This window comes from Anabas testudineus, chromosome 24 (assembly GCF_900324465.2).
Source record: "Anabas testudineus chromosome 24, fAnaTes1.2, whole genome shotgun sequence".
In the NCBI taxonomy this organism is placed as follows: domain Eukaryota; kingdom Metazoa; phylum Chordata; class Actinopteri; order Anabantiformes; family Anabantidae; genus Anabas; species Anabas testudineus.
The window spans coordinates 16,562,387-16,576,121 of NC_046632.1; the positions used below are offsets into that span (position 1 = coordinate 16,562,387).

A 13,735-nucleotide genomic window follows, 5' to 3' on the forward strand; every position below is an offset into this window, starting at 1 on the left:
TATTATTTCTATGGTGTAAGGAAATGTCATTAAATATTTTGGGGAAAATACTGAACTGAAAAACTGTAAGTGATCTGCTGTATGATTAAATTCAACTTAATCCAAGTTGCAGTCGTTGTGTTGACCATCTAACTGGGCCTGAATCTAAATAACTAAATTGTAGTTCTCTGTTTACTTGAATTATTACCAAAATGCTGATTTGGTAATAATTCGATCAGATTCCAGGTGAGAACAAAAAACGTGATGTTGATGAACGGTGCTTTCAAGAACTATCTGAAAAATGTAATTTACATCTAATTCAAAAAGGTGTTTGGATGACTCTGCAAATGTATTATCAAGCTGGGCTAATGAGATATTTAAGGATTAGACTGAATAGGTTACACTGTATTTATTTTATTGTATTTATTCGACTAAAATAACGCGTTTCATGTTTCTACTTGTTAATTATTAAATACATACGGAAGTTTGCAGATTAAGTGTAAATAATGAAGTTAAAACAGCGAGTCTCAGTTCGCACTTTTATACCTGTGTATTCTTTTCAGCTTTAGCTAATTATTTGCAATATGGCTAATTAATTACATAAATTATTCATGAATTGTTTAATTCATTTTGTAGAGTTGATATTTTGGATGAAACCTTGAAAGCAGCACCTCGTCCGTCTTCACTTCCTGGAAGGACTCAGTGACCAATGTCCGGAGATCCCGGTGCGGCCACAGCGGGCTAGCACCTTTCTGCTACCGGTTTAATATTACCGTGTTTCTGACCCTTTAACCGGGAGTTAAGACGTTAAATCGGATGCCTCTATGAGCCAGCTAACCTTCCAGCGAGATATACAGTGTTCAGTTTTCACAAGGTAAGGCATTTTGCCTTGACTGTTGGGTTTGCATAAGGTTAGCTTAACTGAGTTAGCTGTCGTGCTCAAGTACGCCGAACTCCATTCAGAAATCTGATAGTTTAAGATTGACTTGCTTCACAGCCAAAGTAGCATAGTTTATTCTACTTCACGTCCATAAAACTAATGTTATTCTAGCGTTGAGCATTACTGTAGGGCTGAGTGGAGGTGAGTGAAAACCTAACATTTTGTGTAGCGGTAACGTTGTGAATTTGGAGGGCGGTGGCAGCACACATTCTTAACCGGTGCTCGCGAGGATTTGTGTCTTTTTAAATAAAGCCTGCGTTGGGTGTACGGTGGATGTGCGCCGAATTGATCACCTGTTCGTGCAGGAGCTGGTAAAACTTTAGGACAAACATTTCTCTGCATTATTAAGTACAGAAGCAGGTGGAAACATACAATTTCCAAAATTGAAAATCGAGTTTGGCGCATGTGTCTTCACGCTACTACGGTTTTGGGGATATTTTTGCTAGCTGGTAGCGCAATATAACCGACCACAGTTATAACCTGTAGTTTTAAACATATATGAATTCCTTGCCTTAACGTAGATTAAAAAAAAAGTTAGTGGTAAAATATCACATGTCAACTGACAGTAGCTAGCAGCTAGCTAGCTAACAATAACACCGGGGCCAGTACAAGACCAGTTTCTGAAAGCCGGAATGAATTAACTTCTGTTAAAAGAAGCAGAAACTGAGGGAAATAGTTTAAATAATCCTAGTGGCATTAATTTGTGAATGACGGGGGGTAAAATAGAAAGTAGTTGTCCGTGTGCAGGGAGATTAGCAAAGGATTAGAGCTGCACAAGGACAAACAGCATTGTACGTTTCATCCAGAACAGCAGACCCCCCCAGGTCAACCTGTGGTTTGATTATAACTTTATCAGGTCACCTGCTTGTTACGTTATGATTTTGATGCATTGAGATCGATTTAACTAAAGGTTGCATTGGAGTGTCACATGTACACTGGTACAATCAGTAGTTGGACCCTAAGTGATCAATGACATGTCTAAATCAGGTTTCAGTATGAAAACCTGTGTGTTTACACTCATGTGTGTCTGTGGTACCTGAGCTGAATCTCCAGGATGCGCTTGTTATCAACCTGTACCGCTCAAGGCAAAGCAGGCAAACCCCAGACGCCCAGAAACCCCCAAATCCCTGGGTTTGCTTTGTATTATGTGGGTCTACGTCATTTTACTAAATGCAAATATGTTTAGATATTCGTACCACTGAAGACCAGACAGTCCTCTGTGAAATCCTGTTTGCTGTTATAGAAATCTGGGTAAACACGCACATGTTCACAGATGTTGAAGTCAGCAGGAGCCCAACAACACGTTTTTACCTCAGGGCCTCGGATTTCCTTTTTCCTATTAGAAACAACAGCTTTGTAAGTCAGCGGTCCTATTTAGGAGATTTCCTTCTTAAACCCCAGTTCCTGATTTGACATCCCATCAATGTATGGCCCATACACTGTAATAAGTTCAACACAGTATATGTTTACTATAACCCAACACTGTTGGTAGTAAATAATTACCACAAATTACTTTTCCACTTGTTATTTTGAACATTGAATTGCTCTGATTTTGTGCTTTTGGTGATTTAAGGAACACTTTGAGGAAATTATCAACTTGTGAATCAGTGGGAATAAACAGCCTTAAGTTAATCAGTGTACCAATATGTACACTAATGTTGAAGGTTAAACCTGAACGCCTTTAAGCCACTCGTATTCCCACGGTATCACTTTGAATGCGTGCAGAAAAGGACTGGTCCGTGTTTTACCTTCGACTGATTTCCTTTGACCGTAAACAAATGCTCTATGGTTGGAGTTATGGTGCATTCACATACACGCACAGACACAAAGTAGTTGGCAGTAACTGACCTCTCATGAATCTCTAAGGGGTGTGTTGTGTTAAGAGTAAGTAAGAATATCATTTTCATAATCCCAGTAATTTACATTTACCGATGTATTTGCCCCTGCCAGACACACCAGCAGCTTTTGTTTCCACACGCATCCTGGCAACATTTTTCATAAAAGATAAATCGTAAGTAATTTTTAAAAAGAAAAATCCTTGACTGTTTTAAAAATAAGGGTATGTGCTTAAGAATTGTTGTAATTTGTACACAGTTCATGCAGTATTTTTACCCAAACTCTTAAATTGACCCTTACAGTACATCTCAAAGGTAGTAATTTCAGACTCGCTTTGCTGGTGTACTGAGGCAAAATGATAAACTGTGTAATTTTACAAATATTTGTTGACCTGACTACATGAAGTCTAATTAAAAATCTGATTTTATCCATGTTAATCTACTCATTTATAGTCAACATATATTTAAGCATTTATAGGGATAGATACAAACCTATTTCCTATGTTTTTACTCTGAGCTTCGGCTGGGATGTTGCAGTTACACAGTTAGCATGTCATGAATCTTTAGTGTTATTTTTAACAATAAAGAGGACTATTTTAGTCTGTCTTAAAAGCTACTGTCTTTCAGTGCTCACATGATTTTTCTCATTTGTGGCTTGTGATGAGAACCTCTGTCTAAAGCCATAAAAACAACTAGAAAACTTTGTCACCTGGCACACGATTTAGATGTCTTGAGAGTTTGCTTTTATGCTCTTTGCTAATTATAGGTTTTATAAAGGATCATTTCGGTACATCTAAAAATAGACTGCAGTAATAAAAAAGGTCATTTAGTGTCTATGCCAACTACATTATTTTTTGTGCTCAGCTCATCTCATTATAGATTGTAGTGATGTTAAATGAATTTCTTGTGTCTCATTTCTTCCAGTTAGTGTTGGTGAAGCTCTGTTTGTGACTGCTGTTCCATTTTATGCAGTTTTCTTGTGTTTGATGTGTCACTGGGAGTTTGGAGACTCTCCTTATTTTTGCCACATTTGGGTCATCAAGCTCTCATGTGATTTTTGAACCACAAATTGTTTACTTAGGAATTATGATGCATTACATACCAATTTATTTCACAAAGAGACACAATACATCAATTAGTAGTACATCTGACAGCCTTTCAGCTAAAATCATGATTTATAGTGGCTAAAGTTAGATTATCTGCACTTTTTAAAAGGCTGACAGAAAAAGATGAAAACAAAAAGCACCTTTTGTGTCTCTTGTGCTTTATTATGGTACCATCGCTCCTGTTTGTGTGATAAATAAGCAACATTTACACACACACACACACACACACATACAGGGCAGTTTTTAAAGTCTGCACCACCACAACTGCAGTTTGCTAATTAACCTAATAGAGCAGGCTCAGTGATGCTGCATCGATCGCTCTGTATGAACTGCAGGGTGGCAGGCTGATCGGTGCAGGCGTCTCTTGGCAGCAGCTCGGTGGTCTTGAAGGTTTATGTTGGTGGGAAATCTCTAATGCTCGTCTTTATGTCCTGTTCAGCGGCTTCTTTCTGCCTGCTTGTCCCATGCTTTGTGCTGCACAGATAATTATTTGCATGAGGTTTCTTGGCTTCAGCAGGAACACCATCTGGGCCTGAAGAGTTCCTACCATTCAGAAAATAATGGCCCTTTTGATCTTCTCCCTTCTCAGTTTATTTCCTGCAGAGCTACACATTTTATGCAATTTCCTTAAGACAGTCAAATGTGTTAACAATTAATAGTTGCAGTGCACGTTTTGGTAAATGACTCCTCCTATCTGCACGTTATCTGCTTTTCGTGCCTCTTGTGTTACATTTCTATTTATTTTTATGCATTTTTTGTTTATTACATTTCATCTTTGTTCTTTAATCTGTTGCATCCGGTAGTGTGTGTTTTCTAGAACATGAACTTCAGCAAGTTATGGGCCGTTTAGTAACAGCATATCTTTTGTGTTTTTGCAAGTCAGATGCACAGTTCTTTACTTTCTTCACACACAAACTATTGGTAATTTGCAACCACGTGTGGCGACCGCTGTCTAGATAGATGAAAACTACTCACTTTTGTCTCATGTTGTTGTTTGAATGAGAAAATCCCCTGAATTAAATTCTACGTAGCGCTGCAGCAATGCAAGAAAAAGCTGCTTTGCTTCTATTGGCTGTTCATCCTATTAGTTAAAAGCCTCTTGCTGTATAAAACAAAAATTAATCTTCTCAGTGTTTACACACATTTGTAATTGTAACAGTTGGTTCTGTAACACATCTTTACCAAGTTCACAATAGTGTCACATTGAGGTCATTTTGAGTTTTATCAAGGAGCAAACGCGTCACTGAAGATGTCCTAAAACGGCACTCATGACTTGAGCTTAGATTGGTAATGTAAATAATTGAAAAACTGTTTAGAAAAAGCAATTAACCCTAAAGAGAAGCAAATCTGACTTGTCTTTCACCTTTAAAGTTAAAAACTCCACAGCAGATTGAATACCATATATATTATTCCTGCGTTCAGCAATATCTCAGTTGTATGAGGTCACATTTTCTTTCTTTTATGTAGGTTTAACTTATAGGGGTACATATGCTTTCTGTTTTTTCCTGTAACTCTTCAGGACTGAGAATTACAAGTGGAAATGCTGAAAGAGAGTATTTTGTGCTGTACATTGACAGCATCTTTGTCTGTGCTGCTTTTTCAGCCTTTTATTTTAGACACAGCAATATAGATTAGTTTGGTGTGGGGCTGACAATCCCTGACTCTGACCAGGACGGTGGCCATATCTAACATGGACTTGGCTGGATATGTATGAGATCAGCAAAATGTAATCTCCTTTAATAAGCGACCCGGCCAGCATTGTTTGTGTGACTCTGACCGAGGAAAAGTCGGGTAATGTGTGTTTGCACAGCAGCTACAGTGTGAACATTATAATGACACAACAATAATATTGGAAATTTTGGTCATGACTTGTTAAATATATGTACTAAATAATAATCAGTGTAATAATGTTACAGAGGTCGCTCATAGTGAGAGAAACATTTTGGCCTAATTCGCCAGTTCCTACTACTACTACTACTACTACTACTACTACTACTATTACTACTACTACTACTACTACTACCTCTGTAGTCGATGACTAAACCAACATAAGCTCAGGTTCTGCTTTGGTAACAGTGGGGTGGGACAGTTAGAGCAAAGTATTACAGTTGGATTTTATAATCATACTCTTCATTTGCAAAGACTTTCCTTCATCTTAGTAAATTGTGTTTTGTTTTTCCTGTATGAACAGAGGTGAGCCATGGCTGAACCAAACTCCTCCCGTCCCCAAAGGAAGATGTCCACCGCTGGGGAAAGTGTGTACAAGGTGCTAGGGCTGGAAAAAGGAGCCTCAGCTGAGGACATCAAGAAAGCATACAGGTGAACAATGAAAAGCACCTAGAAAAACAGTTTTTTAATAATTGATTTCTGTTCATTTACAAACTTCACTTTGCATACTTTGATTTCCTTATGTACTTGTCTCTCATCAGAAAACTAGCATTGAAGTACCACCCGGACAAGAACCCAGACAACCCAGAGGCAGCAGAGAAGTTTAAGGAAATAAACAACGCCAACTCTATTTTAAACGATGATACCAAGAGGAAGATTTATGATGAGTATGGCTCCATGGGGCTTTACGTGTCCGAACAGTTTGGAGAGGAAAGCGTCAAATACTACTTCCTTATGTCCAAATGGTGGTTTAAGGTGTGTGTGTGTATGTAGCTCTATGCTATTAGCAGCTGTCATTAAATCAGTTTTTGGTCTTTGTGGAGATTACAAGAATATATTTTTGTCAATCTTTTCTTTGCTCAGGGTCTTGTGGTGTGCTGTACACTGTTCACCTGCTGCTGCTGTTGCTGCTGCTGCTGTTTCTGCTGCGGGAAGTGTAAACCACCTGAAGATGACGATTCCTACCAGTATGTGGACCCTGAAGACCTGGAGGCCCAAATCAAAGCAGAGCAGGACGGAGGTGAGAGCCTGCTTCACATATTAATGGTTTAATCGTTAATCGTTTTCTTTCCTAACTGACAGGACATTTGAACAAATAACACCCTCTTTATAGTAGTGTTACAAACACTTTCCTCTTATTGTGATGTAGTCAATATATATTAATAAATATATATTTAATCACTGTTCTTGGACAATTATGGTACATCTGAGCAGAAATGTCAACATCGAAGACTGCAAAACAAATTGGATGATTCCATGTTATGAAACAACACACTGTAAAACAATCCTGTATAATGGTGGAAAATTGAGCAACTCAAGTAGAAAAAAGTCAGTCACAGCAGAATCTACATCGAGGGTCTCCAGCATGTCACCAGCAAACTACCAGTAGCTTTTTCCCGTTTAAAATAGCTTGTCTTAAGTGCCTCCACTATAATTTTAGGTGGCTCAAATGAGAGTAATCAGCTTCCTGTTCATTTTACAATGCCTCATTGCACAGATTCCATACTCACAAACCAAAGAATGAATGAATATTTATGAAAAAATCAGTACATTTAACACACGAGTAGCTCAGAAACCTCTTATCTACATATTCTAGTCCACAACTCTGATATTATTAACTTCCATAAATTGCTGGCTTTACCAGACTTAGTGCTGCTGTTCAAGTATTAGAAGATTATGCTGTTTTTTCTTTTGAAAATTATACGGTCTTGCTTTTAAGCCAATAACACCAAAGAGTCTTGACTGAATTCATGTCTTTTAATGATAAAACATCTGAAAGCTGTGTTGGAAGTGAAGCTATAAACATCCAACCCGGTGGATTTAACACGCTCTCACACTGCAGGATTCTTGTTTTCATGCTCCAACCCAACAGGCAGCACAGTAATCATAATCCAGCCCACATCCAATCTGGGTCCAGAAACCCCAGAGGGCCAGAAGCAGCCAATCCCGCTGCCTATGCCCATGTCTCCACCTGAGCCCCAGTCGCCAACATCAGCCAATCCAGCAGGGGAAGAAAACCCTGGAGAGACCTTACCAGAGTCGAAATGACTCGTAAGAACCACGCCGTTGCATTTCTGTGTCACGTCGTCTTTCACTTGTTCTGTCTTGTTCGAGAAGCCGTCTTCATCCGTGTCAGCTGCCTGCCTGGCTGCACACCATTCATGTTCTGCTTCCTCGCTCACCCATAACACACCACCCATTCTGTCCATTTACCACTGTTGTGCTTATTCGTTGTAGCGTTCATCCTGTTGTTCAGGTTGTCTTGTACCTGCATGTCTCTTCATAATGTCTGCACGATGTTGTCAGTTAACTTACTGTGTTGTTTGTTTGAAAATCTCCCTCCAAAAATGAGCATGGCTGAATTTGTTAGGTAATCTTTTATGTAGTGTTGCTGACATATTGTACAATGTCTGGCAGACAGGAATTGGTTTATGTGGAACCCAGTAAACTTACTAGTGTTATACCGGGCAGATATTCAGTGAAATTAAAATTAGTTTATTTAAAACATTCTTTTTTTAAGATTTTAACATTAACAACAAAGCTGCAGATTTCCTGTTTGATGGTTTGTCCAGTTGTCCCTAAAGATATTTGGAAAAATTATGTGAACATGCTCTGAACGCTTTGTTGTATTGTTGTATATGAAATGGTGATGACACAGTTTTGTTCCTCTCCTCCCACAGGAGAATGAGAGTGTGGACAAGCATCAACCAGCGGAAGGTAAGAATAAAAAAAACAACTGGCTATAAGAAGCAGTGTGTTGGATATCGTCAGTATTTTTCAGGGCATCGATAAATTATTGAATTTCTCTTTCTCAGTTGAACCCCTTCTTTTCTCCAGCTATAGCCTTTCGAGCCCCTACTGTGATCCAGCCACATTTGACTGCTGCCAGCAACCCAGAGATCAACCCGCTGAAAGCCGCCAGCCCAGGTCCGCAGCTCAGTCCTGACCATCACAACCTACCTGATCTCCCCACTGGACGACACCTGTAAGGTGGGACGCTTGAAGGTTCTTGGCCCCTCTTCATGGAACTCAAATTATGGAAGAATATTCAATCAGACTAACCTACTAGCTGTGCTCTGATAATGCAAAGACCCTCTTTGGAAATTTCAGGCCAGCTAGTAAGTACAAGGCAACTATCCACCATCCTGCCAACCTCTTCTTCTTCTTCTTTTTCTTCTTCTTCTTCTCCTTCTCCCCCCTCTTCCTGATTCCCCATACTCCAGTCTGGGCTGGAGGTGGGCTTGCTAGCTGTCCAGTTATCCAGGGCCCGGCTTCACAACATGCCTGAACTCCTCAGTAATCTGTTTTAGTCATCCCATTCCAACCAGTCAGAGTGTGACACTGGACAGGAAGATGGCGAAAACAGATGGATATTAAGGCAAAAACATAATATGAACCTCATTATTTATCCACTTCTACACACGTGGAGTTATTTTTCTTACATTCTCTTTATTCCCTCAATTTCCAACAGGAGCACTTTTTTTACAGGTCTCCTTCTTTAATTTTTTTAATTTAATTGTTTTGGAGTTGTCTTCTACAATGACAGTCATGAGGGTTGGTGGTTAAATAACTCCCGTGTGGACTCAATGCCACTTGGAAGACACAGCAAAACAGAAACCACAAAGCAAGACTGATGAACGTGCAGCATCATTTTTTCCCTCCTCTTCCTCCAGGCTTCTAAGAAACAATCACATTTGATTAAACGTTTTCCTCCAAGGTTTATCCTGTTAAACTACTTATGGATGCAAAGTGTGGTGGTTTAAATACTCTTGTGTCAAATGAGGCAGGAGGACTAACAGTTGCTTTTGAATCAGGTCACTACTACATTTCACATGACTGCACAATCTGAAGGGACGTGGGTGACTAGAAGAAATGAGACACAGCAGAAGTGACTGCAGGACTGACGTTCATGGATTTGATGTTAAATGCTTGAGCCAGAAGATTTAAAGCAGCGATCAGGAGTAGAGTTGTGGCTTCCTTCCCTAGTGTGCATGTGTTTTTGTCCAGATGCATGCCCCCTACTGTACAGCACTGGTAAACACAAAACATGAAATAACTGCTTAGCCTAACCTTACAGAAAAGCAAACTCTGGTTACACACATCCTGTATACGAATACATACGTGTAGTTGCCCTAATGTCATCGTGTGCCACTCAAAAAATGCAACCCCCAGCATCTGTTCACTCCAGTGGACAGCAGTAGATGCCATACCATGAGAAGTTAACCAATAAATGAAGTTGTTACTGGAAAAACGCTGTTATTACATTTTTATTTTTTATTTTAGGCAGTTAATTTGGAGCCAAAGCCAGCAGCTTGATGTAGCCAGCAGGTTGAGGCTGATAGTCTCTGGAAAATGCCATTCGCTCTGTAAGCCACAGTTCAGTTTGTCAAAGTTGTTGTATAATGTGCATTTGAGTCTGGGTCTTTTGCCATTTCATACCGTACTGGTTGTCTTTCTTTTTTTTTGTCTCATTACATCATGTAAAACTTTTAATGTACCTCTTTAGCTTTGAGGAAAAACTAAACATAATAGTTACATGATGATCTGTAACCTCAGGTCCAGATTCACTAAGACTGCAATTTAAGGGCATCTCCTTTGTTGCCTCAGTTACTTGGTTGTCTTTTTTTTTATCAATATTCACAATATTACATGCATTGAGCAAGCAAACAATCCTCTTTACTGCAAATTTCAGGCACTCTTGCTTGATTAACTAATCTATTAAGTCATGCATTTTTCATTCATCTGTTTTGATTTTCCTGACTTAATGGTGACAGTGCTGTGCCTTGAACAATAATTACAGTGACTAAACAGGTCAAATGCTTGATGCAACTTTTTGATGTCAACTGTTTATGTGCAGGAGGATTTTAGAGCTGCCATAAATGTAGTGTAGAAGACTGAATCAGATATAGATACAAGTGGCCATGTCAAGTTACCTAGAGGCTTTATTCAGCTGTTATCATTGGACACATTTTGGTGAGCAGCTCTCATTTGGTCTACCTTGTGCAAATCTTTAGTGAATCTGGATCAATGTTGATGTTTCAGCTCCTCCAGTCATCACAGCCACCAGTCATATTGTGACATGATCCTGACATCATTAAAGACCTTTGTAGATCTGGTCTCAAACTAATGCACGGACCTTCAGTGCATTTGTCTCCGTTTGTCTGAGCCCAGCAGTCCAAAACACAGAGACTTTAGTTTACAGTCATATAAGACAAAGAAAAACTGAAGATCATCATGCTGGAGCCAGAGAAAGTTTGAACAATACACTTCTCTTGTTGGGTTATTTCTGTTATTGGGATTAAATTGATGCAGCATGGTGTTGGATTTAGTGGTTGCTGGTCTGTATGTAAGGTCGTTAAGAGAGGTGGCCAGCCGTGTTGCAGATCTTCATTTTCCCTGAGATTTAATTAAATCTATTCAGCTGGTTGCTCTAAACAAAAAAGAAAAAATCGTCCAACCATGCCAACAGTCGGTATCATGTGAATGATACTGACTGATACTGAAGTCTAATTTGTGCAGAATAATATAACAGTACAGCTAAGTGCAACTCTCATCTCAAATCTCCATGTTGAATTAATACCACGCAGGTGCTTTGGTCGATTTAACACTAATATTGTAGTCTAATTTTGTGCCAGTGTAATGTATTTGATTTAATGCCATCTAACATACCGTAGGTTTGAATCCATTTCTCTCTACATTTCATGGTAATAATTCCTCATTAAAGTCTTGTAGTCAGCGAATCAAGCAGAAAATCTACAGTTTAACGGTCTTCTCAAATGTTTCGAAAGGAAGTGGGGAAAATGACAGCGACAGATCCAAACTTTCAAGCCAATTTTGCTCGTTGCGACTTTTTAATATTTACATATTCATTTTGTTTGTGAGAGGTACTGCTCTGAATCAGATAAGAGAGAGGTATCGAACAAACTCTGAAGTGTTCCATTAAAACCACTCTTATTTGTGTAGACTGTAAAAGCCTCTGGGCTTTTTAATGTTTGGTGAAATAAGGTCATGTCCTAGTAACATTTTGCTGCCATGCATTATTAAGTCTGTTAATTTCATTTAATCTTGTTTACTTAAGTCGTGCAATTCAGAAAGTTGATGTACTATTAAGAGTTGTTGTCCAGTGCAGAGTACTGTTATTTGTAGTGATTTTGAAAAAACACTTTTGGTGAAATTTAAAGGGTATTCCTTTACCTGTCACCCGTAGTAACTGAAGTCAGTGATGTCTGTTTATTAAATGTAGAATTAAACAGAACACACGCATGACTACAGTCAGACTCTTCCCCCAGCTGCTAAAATGCTTTAATACCTGTTAAACTGCAATAAACTAACAAAACAAAAACACTTGTAGGACCAGAGACCAAACTCATTCGGATTTTCTGAATTAGAAACTGCTTATTAACCAGCTGAGAAAAATCTCTCTCTCTTTATTTTGGCTGTTTTTGGTGGATTACATATCAGCTTGTGCTTGTCAGTGGAACATACTTGTGCAAACATGAAGGTCACGATTTCATCTGAAATCACTCAATTGCCAAAATGTATTTTGTAATTACAAGGGAATCCTATGACAATTCAGATTTCATTTTTTTCATCTTGCTTCATTAGAAAAGCAACAAGGCCATCGAGCACTGACAGAAGACATATTTATTATTTTTTTAAATTCTTGTAAATAACTCATTAAACAACAAGATAACTGACAAAATTCCTTATTGTTGATGGACATGTTTTATGAATTTCTGTCTGTTTTAACAATGTACATGCATTTTTTAAATTATATTTATCACATAGAAATACTGTAAATTAAATTAGCTATTGCTAAAAGTAACAGTAATGAGATGGTTAGTTTTGAACCATGAGCTCAGACTCGAGAGTTGCATCTACTTGAAATCAGACTGAAATGCTACATGCTAGTCTTTTAGCATACACTATGTTATATGATGCAAACTTTGTGCTAAAACAGCTAGCATGCAGCTAACATTCTTTTAGTGTGACTTTCAATAGTGAAACACTATCAAGAGTGACTGACAGGAAAAATATTACATTGGAAAAAAAAAAAGAATAGAACAACATGACAAAGACGTGTGATCATTGTAGGTGATTTTATTTAATTCAACTTTTTTCACTCATTGTCGTAGTTCCCTGTGGACGATCTGTAAATGAGTTATTATGAAGTTCAACCAAATAAAAATGGGGGATTTTATAACTTCCTGTCTGTTATTTTTGTCTTGTATTTGTAGCTGACGTTGCAAATTTACGACGATCTTTACAGAGAAGGTTACAGCTGCTTTTGTTTTCCATGCTCTTACATGTTCTAGATTTAGAGGGTAAACCTTGTAATATACTGTGTGTTCGCCTACAATGTCTGCATTTGGTGTTCTAGTATTACGGCATTGTGTGTGTATGTGTTTGCTTTTACTTTTAAATAGGATCAGATTGTATTTTGTTGTTTGTTGTCAACAAACAGCAGCTGCTTTTCAAGTCTTGATGATAACCAGAAGTCATAACATGCTAGTGACAGTGAGGCTTGAATAGCTCTTGTATGTGTGTGTTTGTTTCGCTTACTCTGCAGCAGCCGACTCCTGCAGAGCCTATAAATACTCTGTAATCCCATTAGTAGCTTAGTGTACTTAACAGACTCCATTCCAATGATAGCAAATACGTACATTGAGTGTTTGGTCATTATGAACTGACCTCGCTGATGATTGTTTGCTCATCAGGAAGTTGACAACATCGCATGTGGAAACGACCAGTGATTTATTTAAAATTGAATCATTTGTGAATCACGACTGTCCTAATTCCAGCTTTCAATTGTCCCAGTCCTAAGAGCTATGCTACCAAATTAAAGGATATGGTCAGTCATCTTCTGTATTTTCATTATTGTCACCTATTCCCATCATGAAAAGGAGCTATGAAGAGTTAGAACCACCATCACTTTTTGTTGAGGCTGTAAAAGAACCAGAACAGCGGTGTGTCTCTGAACAATAATG

The 13,735-nt window shown here is 38.5% G+C and overlaps 1 protein-coding gene across 4 annotated transcripts; it reads left to right on the top strand.

Annotated features, from left to right (window-relative positions):
* Positions 1–670: 670 nt before the first annotated feature.
* dnajc5ga (DnaJ (Hsp40) homolog, subfamily C, member 5 gamma a) lies at positions 671–12,951 on the top strand. Of its 4 annotated transcripts, none has more exons than XM_026341509.2 (7): positions 671–853; positions 6,052–6,179; positions 6,290–6,503; positions 6,612–6,768; positions 7,621–7,799; positions 8,429–8,465; positions 8,564–12,951. In XM_026341509.2, the coding sequence occupies exons 2-5, from the start codon at positions 6,061–6,063 to the stop codon at positions 7,794–7,796; spliced, it is 666 nt and encodes a 221-aa protein (XP_026197294.1). In that variant the 5' UTR covers positions 671–853; positions 6,052–6,060; the 3' UTR covers positions 7,797–7,799; positions 8,429–8,465; positions 8,564–12,951. The 4 variants fall into 4 exon arrangements, with proteins under 4 accessions (XP_026197294.1, XP_026197293.1, XP_026197296.1 ...); XM_026341508.2 differs by having other exon boundaries at positions 8,586–12,951; XM_026341511.2 differs by lacking the exon at positions 7,621–7,799.
* Positions 12,952–13,735: the final 784 nt, after the last annotated feature.